The sequence below is a fragment of the Fundulus heteroclitus genome, chromosome 8 (assembly GCF_011125445.2).
Source record: "Fundulus heteroclitus isolate FHET01 chromosome 8, MU-UCD_Fhet_4.1, whole genome shotgun sequence".
Lineage (NCBI taxonomy): Eukaryota > Metazoa > Chordata > Actinopteri > Cyprinodontiformes > Fundulidae > Fundulus > Fundulus heteroclitus.
In genome coordinates this window covers 4,999,956-5,026,295 of record NC_046368.1, presented here as the reverse complement: position 1 = coordinate 5,026,295, position 26,340 = coordinate 4,999,956, and the positions used below count along the sequence as shown (strand labels likewise).

General features: G+C 40.9%; 1 protein-coding gene and 1 long non-coding RNA gene across 2 annotated transcripts in view; one reads left to right on the top strand and one right to left on the bottom strand.

The window, feature by feature from the left end:
- dcc (DCC netrin 1 receptor) overlaps window positions 1–26,340 on the top strand; it is a gene marked incomplete in the record, with an annotated part of 404,255 nt that overhangs the window by 284,757 nt on the left and 93,158 nt on the right. Inside the window, 2 exon segments of the mRNA XM_036139981.1 lie at window positions 21,881–22,022; window positions 24,597–24,707. Of these exon segments, the coding sequence (XP_035995874.1) occupies window positions 21,881–22,022; window positions 24,597–24,707 (253 nt within the window).
- LOC118563894 lies at window positions 6,091–6,644 on the bottom strand. The gene is made up of 3 exons (XR_004931511.1): window positions 6,601–6,644; window positions 6,447–6,513; window positions 6,091–6,180 (listed from the first exon to the last, which is right to left on the bottom strand). It is a non-coding gene; the product is annotated as an uncharacterized LOC118563894 (long non-coding RNA).

The following is a 26,340-nucleotide window of genomic DNA, read 5'->3' as shown; positions in this document are numbered from 1 at the left end:
GTTCCTATTTTAAGTGCTAAAATCTTATTCCATTGGCAAATAGTCTTATTTACCTGCTCAAATCAAGGGCAAATACATTAATTTCAAGAAAATTTTACTTGTTTTTAGTTCTATTTTTGCAGTGCTTTATGAGCTGCATCCAGTACCAGTGCAACAGCCCACAGCATGACGCTGCCTCTACCGTGCCGGACAGCTGGTCCGGCCTTCCTGGGTCTGAAATAATGGGAACGAGGCCGACTGAAAGCGCTAAAAAGGGTTTTTAAGTTGCCGCTGCCCCGACCCGGTAAGTTTAGCGCAGCTGGAAGTTTCTCTCTGGCACCAAAGGAAAGGAAGGGCTTGTTTGACAGCAGTGTGAATGTCCAAGGAAGTCAGTGCAGATGCAGAACGTGGAGGATTATGGGTCCGCTTAAGTTGTGAGAAGTTATTTCTAAACAGCCGCCGGCTCCCAAGCTCATCAGTCCTAAAAGTTCAGGTTATTCAGATGTTTCACGGCGTCAGTAAAAACCGAGGAGCATCCAGATATGAAGGTAAAGAAGCTCAGGACCGACTCAGGAGCCACCGTGAAACCGCTGAACTCCAGAGTTTACAGTCCAGACCAGACGCTGCGTGGCCTCCGCTCATGCTTTGCTTTACCTCGTCAGATCTCCAGCTGCAGGACAGAGGTGACGGGTGTTGGATTTTTTTTATCTGTGCACCAGTTGATGCACTGGGCAGAGGAAGCAGCATCATCTCTGCTGGACTCACCGGGTCCTCCTGCAGGAGTCTTTATGCAGGCTGCGTTCCCAGGTCTCGTTAGCTTCAGGAAGCAATAAGTTAGCTGTGGCACGCTCATCAATCAGACGTTCCTCTCCCGTGTTCTGGCCTCCTTTCTCCTGATTGATGTGCATGAATACGTCTCGTTTCTCCCGCGTTTCCTCGCCTCGGCTGCTTTTAACTTCCTGCTGCTTCCTGATGTCTGTGCAACAAAAAAAAAAAACAAAAGAGATCTTTGCTTCATGCTCTGATTCCCTCTGTAAAGAACAACGGCCTCTTCTGTCGGGACAAAGCAAAGCGGCGTGGAGAACAGACGATGGTCCTCAGACGGACATTCTTCACTGCAAAAAGAGAACTAAAATAAGTAAAATATTCTTGAAATGAATGTATTTTCCTTTGATTTGAGCAGGTAAATAAGATTTTTTGCCAATGGGATGAGTATTTTTACCCCTAAAACAAGATAATTAGTTTTACTGCACTTGAAATAAGATGACAGAGATGAATTGTTCCTATATTAAGTGCAAAAATCTTATTCCATTGGCAAATCGTCCTATTTACCTGCTCAAATCAAGGAAAAATAGTTTCATTTCAAGAAAGAATTTCTTATTTTTATGTCTATTTTTGCAGTGTTCCTGGACATTCTGGGTTTATTATGCATTTTAGAATGGGTCAGAGGTTACACTGCAAAAACATGAGTAAAAATAAGTAAAGTTTTCTTGAAATTAATGTATTCATCCTTGATTTGAGAAGCAAATTTAAATAATCTGCCAATGGAATAAGATTTCTGCGCTTTAAAATAGGAACAACTCATCTCCATCATCTTATTTCTAGTGTAGTTTATCTAATTATCTTATTTTAGGTGTAAAAATACTCGTTCCATTGGCATATCATCTTATTTACCTGCTCAAATTAAGGGCAAATACACTAATTTCAAGAAAATTTTACTTATTTTTAATTGAGTTTTTGCAGTGTAAAGGTCGGGAAACGCTGCAGAAACACCTGCAAGCAGCAATCGCTTTGAGGAGAAGAAGGCAGTCGGAAGTTTAGCGGAAACTTTACGGTACCATTAGGTACCATTAGGAGAAATCAAGCCTCTTTAATCAAGGCTTTTTTTTTTCCAGAGAGCGGCTGCAGAGGAGATGATGAATGTTTTCAGAGACTAGCATAGCAGCTCATAATTTATGCCCATAAAGAGGAGGTTCAGTCTGTCTGCAGAGAGCTGACCTCATTTACTTCCCGTCTCCTTGTTGTTTTTTTTCACCCCCCCCACCCCTCTCTCACATGATTGATACACGTCTCTGTCATCGGCGCTGAGCTGACCGTCGGCGCGTCACAGCTGCGTAGAACCGGGGGAGCTTAGAGCAACCAGACTGGACCCAGAAATAGGGCGGGGCGATATGGATTAAAAAATAAATCTCCGATTTTATCATACCAAATCCGATTAATCGACTTTTTTCCTCCTTTTTGTTTCATAAAAAGAAAATTAAAGAAATTATTTTAAAACCTTGCTTTTTATGTCAAGCATTTGGTCAGGGAGTTGACCTGAATTCAAAGTGCAACTAAAAACAAGCTGTGAAACATGCTTGTAAAACAAGATGGCAGCCGTGCCATTATAAACAATGAAAATATAACTAAACATTTGCTGCTAGTGGTTTTACACATTGAGCTAAGAACAGGCTTCACTGCACTTGTGAACTTCAAACTAAGTTAAAAAAAAGTAAATAAGTAAATGAAGAACCTCGTGTTATGGTAAAAAAAGTTTCTACTTAACAATATTTTGACAATACATTTGCCTAAACATATATTCAGCATCACATGCTGTTCTCTTCATGGAAACCCAATGAGTGTATTGGCAAAATAAAATCCAGATTTTCCAAAAATGAAATCTTGAAGAATTGTAAATTCAAATTAATCGATTAAATCGATATATCGCCCAGCCCTACTCAGAATACGAACCAGGAGGACGCCACAGGTGGCGCTCCTTCTTCTCAGCATCACAATCAGCCTCCCAGCAAGCTCTCTCCTCTCTGACCTTTCATGTGGCTGAACATTGTTTTCTTCTCAGCTGCTAAAACTTTACAGCAAAGGCCGTGAAGTTGGCTCCATCACAGAGCAGATGGATGAACAACAGCCTAATAAGCAGCTAATTAATTAATATGTATTAAAGGTTAATTAAAGGCAGAGGCTAAAGGTAAAGTCATCATGGACCACCTCAGCAGAGGGTTTGGGTTCCCCCTCATGAAGGACTTCCTTCAAGTCAAATCCTTTTTTTTTTAATTCTGAGCTGTTAAAGTTACTTGTTTCTAAATATTTCTGCCACCAGAGAGGCGGCGGTCCTGATTTCCCCCGGTTCTGGAGCGCTGTTGGACCTTTCTGCTGACCTCGCTGCACGTCCAGCTCTTTCACTGCAAAAACGGATCTAAAAATAAGCAAAATGTTCTTAAACATAGTGTTTTTGTCCTCGATCTGAGCAGGTAAATATGATGATTTGCCAATGGAATTAGTATTTTGACCCCTAAATTAAGATAATTAGACATCCTGCACTTGAAATAAGATGATGGAGATGAATTGTTCCTATTTTAAGTGCATAAATCTTATTCTATTGGCAGATCGTCTTATTTATCTGCTCAAATCAAGGACAGATTAATAATTTTAAGAATATTTTACTTAGTTTTAGTTCCATTTTTTTAGTGTTCTTTCAGTTTCTTTGTCTCAGAACTCCTGATTTTTACAGAAAACTGAACCACCGGCACGGAAAGCACCTGCAGAAAAAGAGCCAGAGCCCATGAGTCCACAGTTCAACCATAGAACCTGCGGTTCTGTAGGTTCTGCGTCCAGCTAGTCCGATCCGTTTCAGGGCCTCGCTGCAGCTTGACAGAAACAAGTAGGTCATCTGCGCCACCAGCCGTGTTCTGGTGATTAAAGCTGCCTCCGTCATGTCGGCCCAGTCGGATCAGAACTCTGCGGGGGTCCGGCCATTAGACGACTCCTTCCTCGGGCTTCTCCTCGCTCTCTTTGCTCTCCGAGCTGAGAAATGGCTCCGCGAGTTCAGGCACCAGAATCTTCTCAGTAAATCTGCGATTTAGACAGAAAAGAAGCTGCTCAGAATTTCAAGCTGCACAGTTCAAGCGTCTCTTCAGTAACTGACTCTGACACCGGTAACCGAGTCTATTTATAATATGAAAATGAAGTCATAAGACGTGCAGAAGTTTCAAACTGGAAGTGTCTGCGTGTGAGAAGCAGCACAAAAGTCCAGAAGGACCTTAAAGAACTTCTCACCCCACATGGACGTTTAGCTGATAAACTGGATGTCTTATGGTTCTGTCTGCGTTATTTTCACTATTTACCTTTCGTTTCTTTGTGGCGCCCTCCTCAGGTTTGACAAGTGTACTGCACTTGAAGTTTAACAAGCGTTGGCAGCAAAGTCACCCAGAATATTGTCGTCAGCGCTGGCGCCGTGGGGGAGGCTCCATCTCGTTAGCGATCTACTAGCTTAGCCTTCAGGTCACTGAGCTGTATAATACACTGGAGTGCTAATCGCCCGCTGTTAGAACGAGTCGCTTTGAAGCCACCAGCCGCCATATTGTGTGTGTGTGTGTGTGTATATGTATATATATATATATATATATATATATATATATATATATATATATATATATATATATATATATATATATATATATATATATTTATATTTATATATATATATATATTTATATAAAACATTTATAAATAACAATATACAAAAATATATATTTACATAGATATATACATATATATACATTAGTGTTGCGCCAATGCCATTTTTTGTCCCCCATACCGGTACCTGTGCAGTGTCGGCCGATACCGATACCATCTGTTTGAAACTGATGTGTGTGTCTATATATGAAGAACTGCATACTACTTAGGGTAGTAGAACTTTTTATTGCCTACCTGAAATAGGTGACAATAGTTGAATAAACTTTTGGCTCTCAAATGCCAGAATAGTGCAACTTTCATGAACTTATATAACATGTATAATACTAGTGGGAAGAGAGAAGGCTGCGCTCAAGTGACATACAAACATCAGAATGGTATCGGTGCCTATTTGTTGGTACTCGCCGATACCGATACCACCATTTCAGTGCTGGATCGGACCCCCGTCCCATACTGGTATCGGTATCGGTGCAACACTAATATACATATATACATATTTAATATGAATAACATGTAAAATATTTCAGCACCTAATTTCCTAGTAGTTGATAGTGTTAGTACATCCACTGACTGTAGAATTACCTGTGAAACGTTTTCACTCAGTCAGAAAACTGCTTGTTGTTGCAACCAAATCCTGTGGGATTCTGTTAGAGTAGGGAGTAGCAAGATGGCGGCCAGTGACTTCAGTTTTTAGGCAAAATCAGCACTCCAGTGTATTATATAGCTCAGTGCTTCAGGTAGTTTATTTAGCGTTTATTTAACCTGAACGTTCGCTGGTCTGCCTCCATTGGACACATTTTCCAATGATTAGATTAGATGTGGGCGGAATCAGGAAGTGGTGCTGGGTGAGATGGGCTTTACGCTGGGGCAGGACGATAATTCAGTAACGATATATATCAATCGATAAACATGTGGCTCAGTAAAAAAAAAAAACGGGTCAATATAAAGTTCAATAGAAGAAGAGTTTTCCTCCCAATCAATCACAAACCCAGATAGGCTCCTTCACCGAGCTTCAAAGTCTTTTGAATTCAGTGTTCCTTATTTAAAAATAGCTCATTAAGCACCAGCGTAAAATTGCCAGGGCTGCACTTAAAATATATATTTTTTATTTTTTTGATAATTATCGATATGATTTTTTATTTTAGTGATAAGCTTTTTTTTTTCTATATCGTCCTGCTTTAAGCTGCCAGAACCTAGCCGAGCAGACTTGTACTAATAACCATTCTGGGTCAGTTGTGCTGCAGCAATCTCCCCAAAAACAAGCGTGCGTGTCGTTTGGGTTCCTCTGCGTGCGTTGCAATCACTCCACAAGGTCCAAAGAACATCGGGGCTGCACAAGAACCTCCACAAGAAGGACCTGAAGAACCTTAATGGACTTCGTAGGAGATTGACGTCCCACCGGCCAGACGGTCGAGCAGGACTGAACCATAACTCGTCTCTTAGGGCGACTGGTAGAGCTTCACGACTCTAACGATGCTAATAAGCTAATTAAACAACAACCAACGTAGTATTTTAATGTATTTAAAGCTCCTTTTCTGAAGATGTATGGCAGGTTTAGATCCTGAACGTCGTACTTGTGGTTTCATGAAACCCAACGTTGGGAGCCGCTGGGTGACGAAGTTCCCTAGAGATGAAGAACGAAGGGTTTGGATGCAGTCTGCAGAAAATCAGCGTCAGTGATGGAGGGAACCTACTTCACCAGTAAGACCTGGGCTGAGGAAACGTCACACACTGCAAAAAGGAAACTAAAAGTGGGTAAAATCCTCTTGAAATTTGTGTATTTTTCATTGATTTTAGCTGGTAAATCAGACTATTTGCAAGTGGAATAAGATTTTTGCACTTAAAATGAGAACAACTCATCTCCATCATCTTATTTCAAGTGCAGGATGTCTAATTACCTTATTTCAGGGGTATAAATTCTGATTCCATTGGCAAATAGTCTTATTTAGCTGCTGAAATCAAGGAAAAATATACATATTTTAAGAAAATTGACTTACTTTTAGTTCCCTTTTTGCAATGCAGACCAGCTCAAACAAAGCTAGGTCTAGATGTGTGGACTCGTTCCTGTGGACGCAGCAGCATAAAGTCGACCGGTTAGCCGACGTCTGACTAAAAACAGAGCCGTGACAGTAGAGAGAGGTTGAATCCAACCTGCAGCTGTAATCATTTTTGCCCGGCCGCATGTTCTCCGAGCTGCTGCAGCATCCAGCGGCTGTCACACGCTCTCCGTCATGCGCTGCAGTTGTGCGTCTCTGTTTGTGTATGTGGGTCCTGCCTGAATCGGTTTCTCTGCAAGTCGATGCCGAGGGAAGAAGAAGGAGGGAAAAAAAACTTCCTGCTCTTGTCAAGTTTGTTGCTGTCAGACCAACTTTTGAGACAAATGTGACATTTCCTCAACTTTCCTGCAGTCTGGAGTGTCACTGTGAGAATGTGTGTGTGTGTGTGTGTGTGTTGTTGAACGCTCGGTTGAACATACAGCAGAGGAGTATACAGTATAATGGAGATGTGGGGAATTTACCCACAATTCCCTGGAGAGTTGGGTTAAGGTCACTGCGGCTGTCGGAGTCTGTAACAGGAATGGATTCAAGGAACAACCGGCTGAAAGTGGAAAGATTTACCTCCTCGTCCTCTGGTGCAAGGAAAGAACAGCCTTTAAATCTTTTACACGGGATAGTCAGAGGATATATATATATATATATATATATATATATATATATATATATATATATATATATATATGTACATATATATATATATATATATATATATATATATATATATATATATATATATATATATATATATATATATATATATATATATATATATATTGCTGGATAGAGCACCTTCTGTCTGCCTCTGTAGGCAGTGATGTGCGCACATAGCCTCCATTGCTAAGCCTTGAGATGCTTTTCTAGTGCAGAAAGAACAAACATCTTTTTAAAAAGTGGTAGTACCACTCCTAATTATAATCCGATTTTTGTTTAAAATAAGGCTCAACTTAAAGCTGAGAAAATTGCCAATGTTGTGATACATAGAAATACGTACTTTCCCCAAAGATTATGGCTATCGACGTATTTTGTAACAGCTCAAGCTGCTGAAGTGTGTTGGTTTCTGGCCTTGAAGCTGAATTTCTAAACTGATACCGGTCAATAAAGGAGCGTTTGAGGGGTGCACTGTTCCCCGTATGTGCTCCCGATGACCTAAGCTATTGTCAAAGGCTCCAGCTTTATTAAACAAAAATAAATAAATAAAGAATCCACGCATTCTGTGCCGCTCAGTCGGTCGGGAATCTGCCTCGCCGAGGCTCCCAGACGTAGGACAGACCTGTCGCCCCCTGGCTGTCGCTGCAGCACAGAAACACAGAGAGTAGCAGAGAGGGATAGGATATAAAATAAAAAAAGCTCTGGTCAGCTGTGAATTAATATTTAAAAGTAATGGAGGAAGTAAGACATCAACACTGGTGTAGTTATGTCAAATCGCTAGCATAGCCTGTCCAGCACAGCTAGCTTAAAACTTATTTATGGCTAAAGTGTCCATAAATTCTTAAACTCCACTAAGACATTATTAGAAATGATTATTAAAATCCCTGTATTATATCATTTTATATTACCTGGTAAATGTTTCGTTTTAGTATTATAAGCGCTATTTTACTTTTCATGACTTTCTCTGTCTGAATCACTTATTTTCTTCAAATTGCATTTTGCAGTAGATTTTAATTAATTACAAGTTATAAAAGTTTATTAGCCCATAAAAAGAGCAGATTCTGTCGGCTTCTGATGCCAATAAACGCATATCGTGTCATAAAGTAGCGGCATATGTCCTTTTAAAGTGTATAAAGTGGCTAAAACTGAGCCTCCTGTAGCGAATGTTGATTTTTTTAACCATGTAGTAACAGTATCCTGCCACTAGAGGTTAGATTAGTTTTCCCACAACACATTAAAACAACCCAGAAATGTCCAGAAAGTGATGCAGAATGATGAGTTTAAAATGTAACTCACATGCAGCCAGTGACACTATGGGATGGCCTAGTCAAAGCCCTAGACCTAAATGCAACTGAGAAATATGTGACAATACTTTAAAACGACGTTCGAAACAGACTAACCCAGAGTCGTTCTGCAAAAGAAAAATGGTCTCTAGGTGTTTGAAGCTGGTGGAAAGAAAACTAAAACTAAACACTGAATCCGAGGTGTGAGTTCAGTTGCACACCACACTTTTCAGATTGTCACTTTTGAAGAAGCCGCTTCACTTTCCTTCCTTTCTGTCGCATAAAATCCAAATGAAACACGTTGGATTTTGTGGTATTAATGTGACTAAAGTCTAAGACTTGAATACCTTTGCATGGCGGTCTGCTCTGGACGTCCAGGGAGCAGAAGCCGGCCGTGGCCCCGCGGCTCTCAGGCCTTTTCTGGCCCCGGTCGATGCCCCGGGCTCTTCCTCCTGGACACCAGCAGCCATGTTGTCATGGCAGCTGTGGATAAATTGGGAAGTCGGTATTTGGGAGGAATCTGCACTTACAGCCAAGACTAAAGAGAGATAACTGACATCCATAAATAAACCATCGTGATCCAACCTTCAGAGGTCGGTGGGCGGTGGTGGTGGTGGTGGGGGGGGAATCCAGTTTTAATGAGCTTCGACTGCACCGCTGGGGCCGTTTCCGCTGTTTCAGAGAACAGCAGCGGAAACGAGCGTGTTATTAGCGGTTCTGAATCTTCCTGCAGATGTTCTGTACGTTGAAGTGAGTCTGCAAACAACTCGATGAATATCGTTCGATGTGTTATTCCAGGAGCCAGAGAGCTGTTTGCTCTCCGGGCGAGTGGCGCAGAATGTGATGCTGCTGAGCAAATGGAGACATTCTGGCCTCCGTGTGATTGGTCCTTTTACCCAGATGGCATTAACACACACACACACACACACACACACACACACACACACACACACACACACACACACACACACACACACACACAGAACCAGGTGGGTAAACACTCCCTGAATTCAATCTGTGATTGTTTGTTCTTGTCCTCTGGATGGAAGCACCAATCACATTGTGTGTGTGTGTGTGTGTGTGTGTGTGTGTGTGTGTGTGTGTGTGTGTGTGTGTGTGTGTGTGTGTGTGTGTGTGAGACCGAGGCGTTCAGCATGCAGCCCTGACCCAGCTGCTCCGCATATAAGAATCAGGAGGAACCTGCTGAATTAATTCTGCCGGCTGTTCAAAGTTTAGTTGTTTTTTTTTTTTCCTTCAAAGTGTTTTTAGTCCATCGATTTTTTTTTTTTTTTTAACATTTTATTTTATATTTGCACAAAGACTTGGAGTGCGGCTGCAAATACAATACCAGCCGCTGTACTCAGAAATAAGATGCTCCATGCCAGTGGTGGTGGTGGCGGGAGGGGGGGTTCAGTTCTTGGGTCTGCTGTGAAGAACAGCGGGACGAGATGAGGCGATTTATGAAGCTTATCTCTGTTTTATATTTCTGATATTTTCTGCTTTTGCTCACATTCAGAAAATAATTTCTCCTCCCATCAAAGTAGAAGCTGAGATATATAGATAAAACGTTTATTACTTAATAACCTACTTATTCCTTATTTATTTCTACTAGCTTACATACATTTACAGTAAAACAGGTAGTTAAGTACTCTCTAAATAATATTCTTACTTACGTTAATAAGTAGCCATTAGTCATTTCAACTTATTAACATATATTATTTATTTCCTTTTATCTACTTATTCCACACAGCATGTTACTTGATTACTTGATATTTACCTGTTAAGTACTTATTAAATACTTCTCTTTACTTTGGGGTTGATTACACACTTTATTTGAAGTGAATTGCTTTTAGTTTCATACCCAACAGGCAATAAGTTTATTTATATTCATTTATATCATCTATTCATCAGTTATTTTTATTTAGTTATTAATTACTAGTAATATGATGTGCTAAATAATACGGTATAGTAAATTTGGTAATTATTTACTACATATTTCTGTTATTGAATAAAATGCTCTCTTAGGAGTTAAATAATTATTCATATTTACTTATTTCATATCATCTATTAATTCACTCTTAGTTTAGTTACCTCTTAATCAATTACTAGTAACACATAGTTAAAAATCTGTTTCTAACTGTTTTATCTGTTATTTACTTACCTCTCCTATCCTTTGGATATTTTCAATGCTTATGTTTTGATATAAATCAAAAATAATCTTTTTGCTAATTGTTTATTACCTAAAATTGAATATATTTTAATTACATATCTAAAAAAAGTGTGTAATTATGTTCTTATGTCCCATAAAGTAAAGTTCCTATTAGATAATTAAATATGCATAGTCATCTGTACTTTCCAATGTATTTGTATTATACTATCCATAAGTCATATAATATGTACATCTTAAATAAGAAAAACAGATAATTGATTAATCATTTGAATTAATAATGTTTAAAGAACTATTATTAAACTATTTATTTGAAACATGGTTATCAATCGGTAAATTACTCTTGTCAGTATTGGCCTATGTGTCAGAATTATGTGTAGAGATTCAGCTAATAAACTCATCTTTAGAACAAATTAAACTCTTTTAGTCCGTTGCACATTAAATATTCCTGCTGCCTCCAGATAAATTAATCATAAGATGGCAAGACAAGTTTATTTACGAAGCACATTTCAGTAACAAGACGATTCAAAGTGCCGTACATGAACAAAAAAACAAAAAACAGAGGAAAATGCATTGCATTAGAACAGCAACAAGTAGGAGTACAAACTATAACATTTAAAGGCAACTCTAAACAAATGTGTTTTTATTCTTGATTTAAATGAATTTCTGCACTTTTACAGTTTTCTGGGAGTTTGTTCCAGATCAATGGAGCATAGGAACTAAATGCTGCTTTAGATGGAGGTTCAGGTCTGAGTCCATCACTGCTCCCAGATTTCAGGCCTGATCAGTGCTGCAGCAGCTCAAGCTGTGCACTAACAGCATGCATGGAGCGACAGTGGAGAGGAAAACTCCCCTTTAACAGGGAGGAGAACCTCCAGCAGAACCAGAACCAGGCTCAGTGTGAACGCTCATCTGCCTCCACCCACTGGGGCTTAGAGAAGACAGAGCAGAGACACAGAAAGCACAGAAGCTCACATTGACCCAGGAGTACTTTCTATGTTAGAGAAGACAGAGCAGAGACACAGAAAGCACAGAAGCTCACATTGACCCAGGAGTACTTTCTATGTTAGAGAAGACAGAGCAGAGGCACAGAAAGCACAGAAGCTCACATTGACCCAGGAGTACTTTCTATGTTAGATGGTAAATGCAGACGACTGGAGGAGTGAATGCTGCTTGGAGAGACTTGATGCAACCTGCTGGGTTTCCTTAGAGAGGAAACTTTCTGACCAACCTGGAGGATCTGATGGAGTCTGACTTTGGAAAGAGCCTTGAGATGACGTGATGTTTATTGGAGCTATTTAAATACAATTTAATTAAACTTTTGATCAGCTCCTCTATTGGAGTTCATTTTTGTTTTTATTCAATTAAAGAAAATTTTGCCTGAACTGGTTCATAGTCTCCTGGTGACATGGTGATGTAGAGCTGTGTGTCGTCTGCATAGTTATGGTAGCTGGTGTTGTTTTTATGATCTGAGCTAGAGGGAGCATGTAGATATTGAAGAGGAGGAACCCAGAATGGACCCTTGGGGAACCCCACATGTAATCTTTGTCGTCTGGGATGTAAAGTTACCTGCTGACTCTAAAAGTCCTTCAAGTAGGATTTAAACCAGTGGAGAGCTGTAGCAGAGAGGCCAACCCAGTTCTCCAGGCGTTCTAACATAATGGAGAGATCAACAGTATCAAATGCTGCACTATGGTCCAACAGAACCAGCATTGTGGTTCTTCCACAATCTGTATTTATATGGATGTCATTAAACACCTTGATAAGAGCCGTCTCTGTACTGTGGTGAAGAAAGCGGCTGGTCGTTGTTAAAAAGGTGTTTAATTGTTGAAATACAGCTTTTTCAATAATCTTACTGATAAAGGGAGGTTTGTCAGTAAGATTTAACCCAAGGCCATTTGGTCTGAAAAACCTGGATTCTGATCAAAATGCCAAAAAGTTCTTTCGCTTAAGGATTTCTTAATGCACTGATGGGAGAGAATCTGTAAGTATCTGTATTTTCTTTTTCTTTTAACAATTTATTTTATTAAATTAGGTGGATCCCCATTAGTATTAAATAAAAAACAGTTTTGTAAAATATTCCTCCTCACGGTGATCATCCTCTTTCTGTCGGTTATTATGAGTGTTTTTATTCATCCACTTTCTGCAGACCTCTCTGCATTTTGCTCGTGTCCTCGGAGGGAAAATTAAAAGCCAGGGAGGTTCTGGGCCTGTTTGAAGGCGCTGGATGAGGCCACGGCTCCGCTTGCCCCTCGCTGCTCCACCGTGTCAGACAGCAGCTGAATACAAAACAGCTGCATGTTATTATATATTATATTCATTTTAAAGCTGTGTCGAAATCACGGCAGTCTTTTATACGACCAACCTTTTTAATGTGCATTGCATTTCTTTATTTTTATTACTAACGTAGCTGTGCTGCTGCCTTCTTGGCCAGGTCTCTTTTGTCGACAACATAGTTTATCTCAATGGGATGAACGTGGCTAAATAAATAATGCGGTTATATTGTTTTGAATTACACGTAACCTCACCTCTTAATCGCTCACCCTGCACAAGGTTCCGCAGAGACATAAACTTTACAGCTTCAGTTTTTGAGCTTTTGCATCTTAAATAATGTTTGACGACAGCTCAGGTGAAGCTGTGAAGGGCTCCGGTTGAATATTAAATCAATCTAAAGCTAAATGGCCATGAGAGAGGGGCAGATGTGCTGAAATCATTGTCTTCTGGTATTAACAGTGGTTACCTCCAAAGAAAACAAGCAGCCATCGCCGGTTTTCATAATGTCCTCATATACGGGAGACAGAGCCACAGAATATTGCAGTTTTCTGGAGCATCCTTGAAGGACGCCACGGCACAGATTAACAGTACTCCTGATGTAATGCACATGGTCAGAATGCTATCAGCAGCAGTTTTGGGAAGTTATAGGACCTTAATAGATCACCCAAACCTTCTCAGCCTAGGCCATCCTACTGTTGTTGGACCACATACCTATTGGAGCGACTCTATGCTGCAGTACGGGCTGTGAGGAAGTAGCAGCTGTGAAGGGTGAACATCATTGGGCTCAAAACACAGACTTGTGGGACTCCAGTGCTGAGTGGTTCAGCCCCTATTTAACTGAACAGTGTTGAAAACGAGCTTTAGTCAGTGAACAGATGACGTCCTCAGTAGACCTCGAGGAAAAAAAAGAGCAAATACCGTTTGATCATGATAAATTAAGGTTATATTCACCAAGCCTCCATCCTGATAATGTTTAAATTATCTTTTTTGTGGATAAAAATAGCTCCAGCACCGCGTGTGATTAGCAGACATAAACAGATGTGGTGCCATCTAGTGGCAGTATCACAGAGCTGTCATAATGCCAGTTTGCTTAATTAATAAATTAATTATAAATAAAGCCAGACTGAGCCTGACTCTCTGCAATGCCTCGCAGTAAAGCAGCAGCTCAGCGTGATGAAGACCAACATTATTAGTTAAATAAAATGATCTACAGCAACTCTAAGAGCCTCATATCAGAATATTTACTCACGTCAGTCAACTCTGTGTCACATTTGAGCCTCGGCAGGTTTAGCGTCCGCTTCAGTGAACACCAACGTTCAGACTGGATTCCCAGAGACTTTACAGGCTTTTCCCTCTTGGAATCATATGTTGTTGTTTTTTTTGCGTTTTTTTCCACTGGATCTTGCACCTTTCTTTGCTGGGAGATGCTAATAGCCGTTAGCCGCTTCCTTGTTTTAAGCCCTGCTGCACATGCACAGTGTTGCACTTCCTCTGTTATTAAAAATAAACATGAAAGGCTTTATTTACTAACAAATTGAGCAAAAACAAAGCCCAAAACACCAACATAACAACTAATATGCCAGCAGGATGTGATATTCTTTCATAAAAACTTTCTTTGCAACCAGAGTGAGCTACTGATGTATAAATTTAAAAAAGTCAAATAACGTGGCTATGCACCTTTAAAGTACTTGATCCTCAAACATTTATATACAATAATAAAAAAAAAATCCATCTTATTTCCATGCAAAACAATGTTTTGAAACGTGTCTAAAGGTTTCAGGCAAAGAAAAACATGTAAATTCAGCAATTAATTGTGTTTTTTCTCTCCTTATTGAGTTTTTATGAGTATAAGTCGATCATTTTGGCAGTATTTTGACAGCGTCTTCTCCGCACTTATTGATAGTTAAATTCACATATTGATGCTACTGCTGGTTCAGGTGGAGGCGGGGGGTTGTGTAACCGAAGTTGAGCCCAAACTGGGGTATTTGTCTGCACAGAAATGAGTTTTTTTGGCTCAGTCGGCGTCCTTCATGGATGGTTAACCTCCTCGGGTCTTTGTGGGAGTTGTTAGAACATGAATTTTACTTCTGTAGCATTTCCATGGAGACCCCACAGAGAACGATGTGCTGTCAAAGTGGCTAATTAGGTGATGAAGCACGTGGTCGCACTCAACCGGAGGAGGAGGAGGAAGAGGAGGAGGGTGTACGGAGGAATTTTGGCCGAGCCGTGCTTTATTTCAGCTCCGAGCCTCTCCTCTGCTAATCAGCTCTGCTGTAATCAATTAGCAGGATGAGGAGTAGCAGAGGGAACAGGTGCTGCTAAATGTTAATGAATTCCTCTGTGGCTGCCATCGCTGTAACACCGGCTGAATCTTTAAAGCCGCCGCTGACAGAGGTGGAGGCACACACACCGCAGTGAAGTATGAGACCACCAGCGTGACACCATGAATGCTCAGGACGTGTCACGGTCAGAGGGTTGCCTCGGACGATGCTGGGGAATGAAACTTTTGCCATGGAAACAAGAAGAACCAGCCTCTGATTCTTTGGCAGGTGAAAAATAACAGGTTTCAGAACATGGTGCTGTAAATATAACGCTGCTTCATGATCATTTCCTCACATGGTCTCTCAGAAATAGTGTTCATTATTTTTGAAATGTCCTTTCTTCACCCGTACATCCATTGTCTCCTCAGATCAAGGTGATAAACCCAAACATTCCTTTAAAGGAGCATTCTGCAAGTTTAAGAGTTAAATGTTTATTTTCTTTCCCATACATGCCCTCACAATTGACGACGTGTAAAACAAGTTATCCTCTATTCATGTCCTCTATTGTCGTTTACCTGCTACTTTGTGGATTCTCCCCCGTAATCGATGCATTAGCGAGAGAACTTCGGTATTTATAACTTTCTTACCTCAGAAGATGTCCCGCCTCTAAACAAAAGACCCGCGCAGTCGCAGCGGCAGATGCTCATGCTCTCCTCCCATTGACGTGCACAACACCGCTGTCATTTCAACGTGTCACCAGAGGGGGGCAGTCTTCTCCAAAAACCTGCGCTATGCACCTTTAACCAACCTCTCAAGCCCATCTTGGTAGAGTCCAAGTAGCTCCTTGATCCTTCCTTCATGCTCTGGGTAAGCTCCTGGGTCTCCTTTCACTGGACAGGTCTCTAAACCCTCCGAAGTTCTTGACCAGACACCGTTTGATAAGGAGGAACATTAGCTCTACTCCGACCTCTGGAAGATGGAGGTCCTCACCTTATCCGGACCTGGTCACCCAACCGTGCTTTGGTCATGATCCATATCTCATGATTCTATGTAAAAGTTAGATCGTAGATATGTTTAGCTTCATAAGCTTCACTTATGAAGAAGACAAGAAGATACTTGAATTCCTTTGGTTGAAGCAGAGATGTCAGGGGATGAGTTCCACCACTTCCCGAGTCCAGAACCAAGACATTATTCTTGGAGGGGTTTAATTTTATTGGGTCTGCTTCAAACAGGGGCTGGGCGATATGGACCAAAAACAATACCCCGATATATAATTCAATTCAATTTTATTTATATAGCGCCAATTCATGAAACATGTCATCTCAAGGCACTTTACAAAGTCAAGTTCAATCATATTATACAGATTGGGTCAGATTATACAGATTGGTCAAAAATGTCCTATATAAGGAAACCAGTTGATTGCATCAAAGTCCCGACAAGCAGCATTCACTCCTGGGGAACCGTAGAGCCACAGGAAGAGCCATCTGCATTGTACATGGCTTTGCAGCAATTTCTCATACTGAGCAAGCATGAAGCGACAGTGGGAAGAAAAACTCCCCATTAACGGGAAGGAAAACCTCCATCAGAACCAGGCTCAGTATGAACGGTCATCTGCCTCGACCGACTGGTGTTACAGAAGACAGAGCAGAGACACAACAAGAGAGACAAAAAAGCACAGAAGCACACATTGATCTAGTAATCTGTTCTACATTAGATGGTAGTAGCGGGTGAGCCGTCTTCTCTGGATGATGTCACAGTTAACAGAACGCCAGACCAGGTGTACCTACTATGAAGATAAAAGAGAGAGAACAGAAAGTTAAAGCAGAAATGACAACACGTAATGTATAATTGAAGAACAGTAGAACTCAATAGAGTGAGAAAATTAGATCCTGATATCCTCCAGTAGCCTAAGCCTATAGCAGTAAAACTATAAAGGTAGCTCAGAGTAACATGAGCCACTCTAGTTATAAGCTTTGTCAAAAAGGAAAGTTTTAAGATTAGTCTTAAAAGTAGACGGGGATTTATAGGTACTATACGATATAAGGCGTCTCTGAGTCAAAGCTTCATCCCGACTGTAAGATCAACCAGAGTCTGGGTGCTGAGGTGAGATCCACGATGGAAGGGAGGGAAGCAGGTGAGTCCAGGTATGATAAACTAGCAAACTGAGGGGTGGGGGGTGGGTGGGGGGGGCAGGGCTTTACCGGTGGATACTTGAGGACACCAAGACAACCACAGGATGTGCCAATAAGCAAAGACGAAACCAGACATTCTCCTTGTTGGATCATCTGAAGATCCCGTCTCACCAAAAGACGGGCAGTCCTGGAGGAGTCCAATAATAAAAGTACCAAAAGTCCTGCTGCAAATAGTTAGGTGACCAAAGGCCAGGAAGATTCAGGCTGGATGCACAGTCCTCCTTTCTTCATATTAAGGATGCCAGCTGCACAGAGACTGAAACAAAGGCAATCAGAACCGAACATTGGGCCCGACGCCTAAACAGAACAGAAATCTACAGCAACGTTAGATGCCGACAAAAGTGAATCAAAGGATTCTCGACCTGTAAGGAAAACATCTGCAACTATAATTACAATCTAAGACTGACTCAGACACATTAAGAGTCCAAATCTGGGCCCCCCATGTCCAAAGAAAGCCCGGTTCTGTCCCTGATGGAAGGAACATAATCCGAACCGAAACACAAACTGAATGAGAAACAGGAGCAAGAAGTAAGCTGTCATTTTCAGCGGTTCTGTTCATCGCAGACTGTTGGAGTAGAGACGCAACAAGCAGCTAAACTTATGACTGGATCAGATCAAGAGAGAAAACAGAATTACTTTTCTGATTCATTAATGTTCATTGATTAGTGTTCAGCCCAGCGAACACACACCGGGTCGCTCTGAGTGCTGAACGGTTGATGGCAGCTGCCTCGCAGAGCAGGGCGCACAGGAGGGCGAGCCAACATCTGCTGCAGCCCGTGTTTGTGTGTGTGGCAGAGGTGGGTTGTTAACATGCAAATAAAGCAATTAAAATTCATTCAACACACAGCCCAGCTCGCACACAAACACACTCGGATGCACTCGTATGCATACAGATGGAGGTGCAGCAGACAAGGAATCCAGACGAGCAGCAGAAAGGCAGAGGAATCTCAGCGGGCATCTCCGCTGACCACAGATCAGATTTACAGGCTGGTTTTACATCACCATGAAAACAGAAACTCGTCATCTGATAGCCCCTCCATGGTGTCGGATCATGACTTTTATTCGTAGGAGATCTCCTGAGCTGTTCTGACCTCGTTGGTCGTCTTCCAAAGGAAGGATTGATGGTTCGATCAGCCGTCCTGCAGGTTTGATCGTGTACTTGGCTGAATTCCTCTCGCGCTGCACGGTTCAACCAATCAGTTGCAATATGAATGAATGAAAGTTTATTTCGAACAACCGTGAACAAAAAGAGAGATAGATGCATAATAAATCATCCAAACCCAACCGACTACCCAACAGACCAATCCAACTAATCCGCCTGCCAAACCAGTAGACCAACTAACCTGTCCAGACATAACCGACAGAATAAACTAACCAATCCAACCAACCAATTAACTTGGGGTGTAAACGCGATTTCGGCACAAAGGCGTCCAGCGCCTCAACTTGGACACTTGAGCGAAGCGTGGACAGACTGGTCAGACGCGTGTTGGGAGGAGCTTCCCTGGTCTTTTCATCAAATGCAGGGAAATATTTACTGTGTTTTAAGTTTGGATAACTTACCTCAGAATCAGAGATACTTTAATAATCCCAGAGGGAAATTACTTTCGTTACATGCTCCAGATATTCAGATATACAAACATATATATATATATATATATATATATATATATATATATATATATATATATATATATATATATATATATATATATATATACAATATTCCACACAAAATAATATAAATATAAACATATATAACTATATGTTTATACTATAAATATATATATATATATATTAGTGTTGTACCAATACCAGTATCTAACGGGGTCCTGATCCAGCACTAAAATGGTGGTATCGGTATCGGCGAGTCCTAACAAATAGGCACCGATACCATTTTGATGTTTGTATGTCACTTGAACGCAGCCTTCTCTCTCCCCACTAGTATTATACATGTTATATAAGTTCATGAAAGTTGCACTATTTTGGCATTTGAGAGCCAAAACTCAGGGTTTAAAAGAGATTATTCAATTATTAATGTAATTATACTGTCTTACTGTTGCACTACTATTATACATGTTATAATTTCACGAATGTTTCACTATTTTGGCCTTTGAGAGCATAAAGTTTACACATATATAACTATAGATCCAAAATAAAATGATAGTGACAAACCTGAGATCCTTGCTGTCCACTATGTAAGGTAATTTACTGTCTGTAATGATGGTGATAGCTCGACTGATCATAGATAATAGGTTTGGTGTCTGCTTCAGGGAACACCAACGGAGATGCTAATAGCCGTTAGCTGCTTCCTTGAGTTACGTCTGCAGCTTCGGACGCTCAGACGCTGAAACCCTGACGCTCAAAACACGTTCGGGGTAAACGCAGCATAAGGATCCACTTATTCGTACGAGAAATATCCGCTACGACTGTCAGTTCGGTACGATTGTGTGAACACGGCGCTGTTTTCTACCTGAACTCATGCAGAATGTTTATATAAGGGAACTGAGTGCAGCAATGCAATGCTCTGTAGGGGAACTGTTTTTATTTTTGTTACCCAAACAGAGCAGACTCCCTGCTATCACAGAACGCTAGCTGGGAACATTAACGCAGCTACAGTGAACAAAGAAAGGCGGCCCAAACCAGAACTCTGTGTTTACTGTTTACCTGAAATAACGTCAAGCAGAATGGAAACATTGTTTGTACTGGAAAAGAAATTGGTTAATGTCCAAATCCAGCTGCCTGCAGCAGTCAACCGGTTCAAGCTAACCTCACTCCGCCAGATAGATTTGCTCTGCGTATCCATCTGGAAACCTTCCGTTGAAGTAATTTTGGAAAGGGGCGAAAATACTGGTTAGCTGATTGGCCTGTGTTGGTGATAGACGGGCCAAATAAACCAATCAGATCAACGAAGCATATGACGTACCAACAGCGACGACGAAAACACAACCACAAGCTCTTGCCGAAACCAGTCGGTAGAAGAGCAAAAACATCTTTTCCTCCGAGAAAAGCCTCCAGAGCAGTGTTTTGCTCTTCTTTCAGTGAAGAAATACTCTGTAATTCCGATAAAACTTGCTTGATAGCCACGCTAACGCTAGTTTCATCGGCTGAAGCCGCCATGTTCTTTAGACTGAACTGTCGCGCATCTCGTTGCGTCACACCTCAACCCGCCTCAAAGCCAACGCTGATTGGACGTTCGTTTGGTGAACGGCTCCAAATTTTCTTTAACGGAGAGTAGCCAGACTGATCTGCGAGTGAAACCTTGAAAGCTCGCGAGATCAGGATGGTCTCACGAGGCTATCGGGGCTGCAGGATCAGAGGGGATTTCTCCAATTTAAATTAAAATAAAAACCAACCACACTGATCAGTCAGTGACTACAACCATTTATCATTTATTAATAAAAACATCTAACCTGATCTCCAGTCACTTTTCATTTTTATTCTCTCGATTGAAACGTGTCTCGTCACACCCCTACACCCAACCAATCCAAACCAACATGGCTGTAGATCTTGCTGACTGGGTGTCTCAGTGAGGGTCTAAGATTGGTTTGGCTGAGGGTTCGCTGCACGGAGCTGAGGGGAGGTCTCCATGAGTTGTCTTACCGCCTTCCCTTCATCCATGCTGGTGTTACCTAGTCATCAGGAGTGTGGCGTCGTTTTGCTGCATCCAAGCTAAACCTTGGTCTTGTCTTTGGTGTTTCCACTGAGCGTCCCTCAGCATCTCAGTAACAGCCCGTAAGCTCCAGCGGCTGAAGCCTGTGAACTTCCTCGTGGCGTGCCATCTTTTGACGTCTTTACCCATGACCCAAAATCTTTTCTCCTTATGATGTTCTGCATCACTATCTACTCTAGACTTCTGTGTTTTTTGGCCCATTGAAGTATTTTATTTTCCATCCATCGATTAGTTGGATTGGTTTCTAACACGTCCATCCCTTGTGGGGCAGATGTCAATGGGCGAGAGGCGGGGTACCTCCTGGACAGGTCGCCAGTCTATTGCAGGGCGACACGTAGACAGACAGGACAAATGGCCATCCTCGCACAAGGAGATTTTAGAGAGGCCAATTAACCTAACAGTCATGTTTTTGGACTGTGGGAGAAAGCCGGAGTACCCGGAGAGAACCCATGCTTGCACAGGGAGAACATGCAGACTCCATGCAGGAAGACCCAGGGTTGGATTTGAACTCAGAACCTTCTTACCACAAGGCAACAGCGCTATCCACTGTGCAGCCCCCAGTCTTTTTTTTTTTGGTATTTCAAAATTCAAACATACAAAGTCACTAAAAATAGTGCTTTAATGTTCATGTTCTGGAGAAAGAGGCTGTTAGGACCTTGCTGAGCGGACAGGAATGTCCTCAACGCATCCGTCCTGGTCGGTTTCCTTCCTCTGCTCTTTGTTTCTCTCACAGTCCAGACTGTTGAGTTTGGAGTTTTATAATTGACAGTGAACTGCGTTAGCAACCACAGAGCCACTGAAGAGCAGGAAACGGGCCCTGGATGGGGATGTTAGCGTCCCAATGACGAACCGGTTTTCTGTTTCTCTGTTTTCCCTCAGAGCATCAAGGTGTCATGGCAGCCGCCGCCTCGCAGCGCCCAGAACGGCCTCATCACCGCTTACAAGATCAAATACAGGAAGACTGGTCGCCGTGGAGACCAGGAAGCCATCGAACCCAACAACTTCTGGTACCTGTTCACAGGTGAGCCTCCGCTGTCCATCCCCTCCAAGCTTCAAAACTAATTTACTTTAAATATTTTCAGTTTTTTCATCTCTAAATCAAAGGTTTATTCTATAACTTACAAATTAAACAACAGGAGATGTTTAATTGGGTTTAATTTTTTGTGTGGAAAAAAACTTACTGGGGATTAACCAATTAAATAGAAATGTCAGCATCTTTAGAAAAATGAACCAGACTGATTTTTCTAAGCAGTTATTTTGACATAAATGTTCAAATCTAGACAGCAAACCAACACAAATCCTTGATGCTTCTGCTGTTTTGTTTCCAGTATCTGTGTTTTTTATTCTTCTCCTGTGACAGAAAACCCCGCATTTGCATAAATGTGTGCTTGTGTCTGTGTGGCTGCTTTCAAACTGCCACCAGCTATTATTTCAATTTGAGCTCTGCCCGATTTGAATGAAACTGATCTCCGGTTTCATTATTTTTTTCATTGATGGTTATCTCCGTCTGTCTGTCTGCTGGGAGCCCGGCTCCCTGAAGAAACCTCGTCTTTATGGAAGAGTATTACATACAATGTATATATTTTTAATGCAGTATTGAGATGATGATAGAATATGCACCCAATTTATTGTGCAATTTACAGTGCATTGGGAAGTTAAATCCAATCCCAGTCGAGTTTAAGAGCTTTTAATCAAAGTATTGAACTTCTCTTTAATAAAGAGAGGTTTTTGGGTTCTGGCACCGGGTCAGATCCTGATCCACTTTCAGAGTTAAAATATTTTTAATTTTCCTCAATTTCTTCTTGAAATTGAGGAAAATCATGCGGCCTTTTCACAGAACAGGCCGCATGATTCATTATTAACGTTTGGGCCGACTGCAGGTTTAGTAAATTAATGTACCAGATAAGCCTCAAACCGTCTGGACCCAGATTACTGATCAGATGATCTCAGATTTTTTTAAACCTGTTTTATGATTTACAGTAATCCATTTCAAGGGAAACAGGTTAGTGAAGAGAATCAATAAACAAATCTAAATCAGTTTGACAATTTTTTTTTAAACTGATTCTCTTATTTTACTGCCAGTCTTATTTTTATTCAAGCTGGAAGATAAATCTGTTGATTTGTTTTATTCCAAATTGTTAAATTGGCTGGACAACCAACCCAAGGAGCTGATTAACCAGCCAACACAACCAGCTAAACAACCAACTTACCCAAACCACCAACAAACAAGACCAAAGTAAAAGCCGACCTACTGACCCACCAACCAACTCTCTGACTGGCCTACCAGGATAAATAAACCAACCAACCAACCAACCAACCAACCAACCAACCAACCAACCAACCAACCAACCAACCATCCAACCAACCAACTAACCAACCAAGCAACACACAAAGAAACACAACCGACTAACTTACCAACCAGTAAAACTAACCATAGAACCTGACCAACCCATCTGACTGACTGACTAAACAACTAACTAACCCATCTGACTGACCGACTAAACAACTAACTAACCCATCTGACTGACAGACCAACTAAACAACTAACTAACCAAAGGGACTGACTAAACAACTAACTAACCCATCTGACTGACCAACTAAACAACTAACTAACCCATCTGACTGACCAACTAAACAACTAACCCATCTGACTGGCCGACTGACTAAACAACTAACCAAGGTGACTGACTAAACAACTGACTAACCCATCTGACTGACAGACCAACTAAACAACTAACTAACCAAAGGGACTGACTAAACAACTAACTAACCCATCTGACTGACCAACTAAACAACTAACTAACCCATCTGACTGACCAACTAAACAACTAACCCATCTGACTGGCCGACTGACTAAACAACTAACTAACCAAGGTGACTGATTAAACAACTGACTAACGCATCTGACTGACAGACCAACTAAACAACTAACTAACCAAAGGGACTGACTAAACAACTAACTAACCCATCTGACTGACCAACTCAACAACTAACCCATCTGACTGGCCGACTGACTAAACAACTAACTAACCAAAGGAACTGACTAAACAACTGACTAACCCATTTAACTGACCAAACCGACTAAACTACTAGCCCATCTGACTGACCAACTAAACAACTAGCCAACCCAACCGACTGACCAATCCAACTAACCAGCTACCTAAACTGTTCCACTGTCCAAATGACCGCTCAACCCGGCGACCCGTTAGCAAACCAGTCAACCCAACAAACCACCTAACTAATTAATCTAACTGCCCTAACTAGCCGATAACCAACCAGCCAGCATCTTTCAGGTCAGCAGTTGTATCTGAATCCTCCAGAACCAAACCGGACCTCAGATGTGACGTCAGAGTCGGGTCGGGTTTAGAACTCTTTCCTCCTGTTCTGGAGAACTTCGTCTGGTTCTGGTGTTTGTTCCACGTAAAGCTGCTCATTTTATGACAAACGGACCTTTTAGATCCCGGAACGTTTCTAACCCGGGTTTTAGTTTTACTAGAAAATGAGACAAATGTTCCTCTCAGCCCAGAAATGTTTCCCACCGTTTGTTCAGAATCACCCCAGCGTCTCGGTTCTTCTTCTCTGTTCTCTGGTCCAGGTCTGGAGAAGGGCAGCCAGTACAGCTTCCAGGTGGCGGCCATGACGGTTAACGGAACCGGGCCCTCCAGCGACTGGTACACCGCCCAGACGCCGGAGAACGACTTGGACGGTAATCTGTGCAACAGCTAGCGTCTTCCTCCTCTTTCCAAACACGCATAAATATTTCAGCAGCCAAGCACCGCGGCTGGTCGATGGAGCGAAGGGCTCGTCTCGGGGGACGGGGGGGAGATGGAGAGCTGTTAACGGGCAGGAAGAGGAGGAGGAGGAGGAGGAGGAGAAAAGACCCAGAATTAGAACAAGAACCAAAGGCTGCTGGGTTAAACTCACCAACATGCTTCATGGGATCACAGAAAAATGCTCATATGATCTAAACGGGGCATTTTTACAGGATGCATTGATTTTTTTTTTTTTAAAGAAAAATTAATTCTTAAATTAGACTTTAAGTGCAAAAGAAAAATTGTTTCCAGCTCAGTTGCTGCTTGTCTCCACATAAAGAAGTAAAAATAGATTTTCAGACACCAGTTGTTCCTTAACGACGTGCATTTAAACTCTTAATTACTCGCCACAAAGTGTGCACTTTGTCACAGCCATAAATTAAATTGTGTGAATTATCATAAACCATCAGTTTCTTTGGACGTCTCCTAAAAATCACATATTTAAAAAATAAATGTCTAAAAATAAGGAGTCTGTTTGGGCTGATAAATGATTCATAAACCAAACCTGAAACCAGATCTTGAAACAAGTAATATATGGTCATATGTGTGATATTAAAGTATGCAGCAAAGTAAGTAATTAAGATTTTTCTATATTTCTATTGCTTTAAAATGACAAAACTGGTATTATTTGTATTATCTCACATTTAATAATGATTTATTAGGATTTATATAGCTTTAAAATGACAAAAACAGGTAATTTTTCTATTATCTTACATTGAACAATGATTTATTAGTATTTATATAGTTTTACATTGACAAAACTGGTAATTCTCCTATTATCTTACATTCAATAAAGATTTATTAGGATTTATATAGCTTTAAAATGACAAAAAAGGTAATTCTACTATTATCTTACATTGAATAATGATTTATAAGGATTTATATAGCTTTAAAATGACAAAAACTGGTATTTTTCTATTATCTTACATTGAACAATGATTTATTAGTATTTATATAGTTTTACAAGGACAAAACAGGTAATTCTCCTATTATCTTACATTCAATAAAGATTTATTAGGATTTATATAGCTTTAAAATGACAAAAAATATTTTTCTTGTATTATATCACATTCAATAATGATTTATTAGGATTTATATAGCTCTAAAATGACAAAAACAGGTAATTTTACTATTATCTTACATTCAATAATAATTTATTAGGAAGGTGTTGACATAAAATCCCAAATAAACATTTCCTAATTGGTCATTCTGAATAACTAGTTAATACTTGCTTTATAAAGCCTAATCAATGCATTATAATCTATTATTAAAATGTTTAAATGTAATTAGTTAATGCCTAATTTGTTTCCCCAGCTGAATATAGAGACAGGTGCAGCCGCCTCAGTGATTCCTCTGGGAATATCTGGAGGACCGGCTGAGGATGAGGAACACGATGTCGTGCTCAGCAGGAAGACGAAGCAACAAACACGTCTTTGCTAACTGGGTTTCATTGAGACCTTAATCTGATTTCAATGGATTATCGCTCAGTAAAGTGATATGAAGCGTCTGCCCCGGGGGACAGCGAGG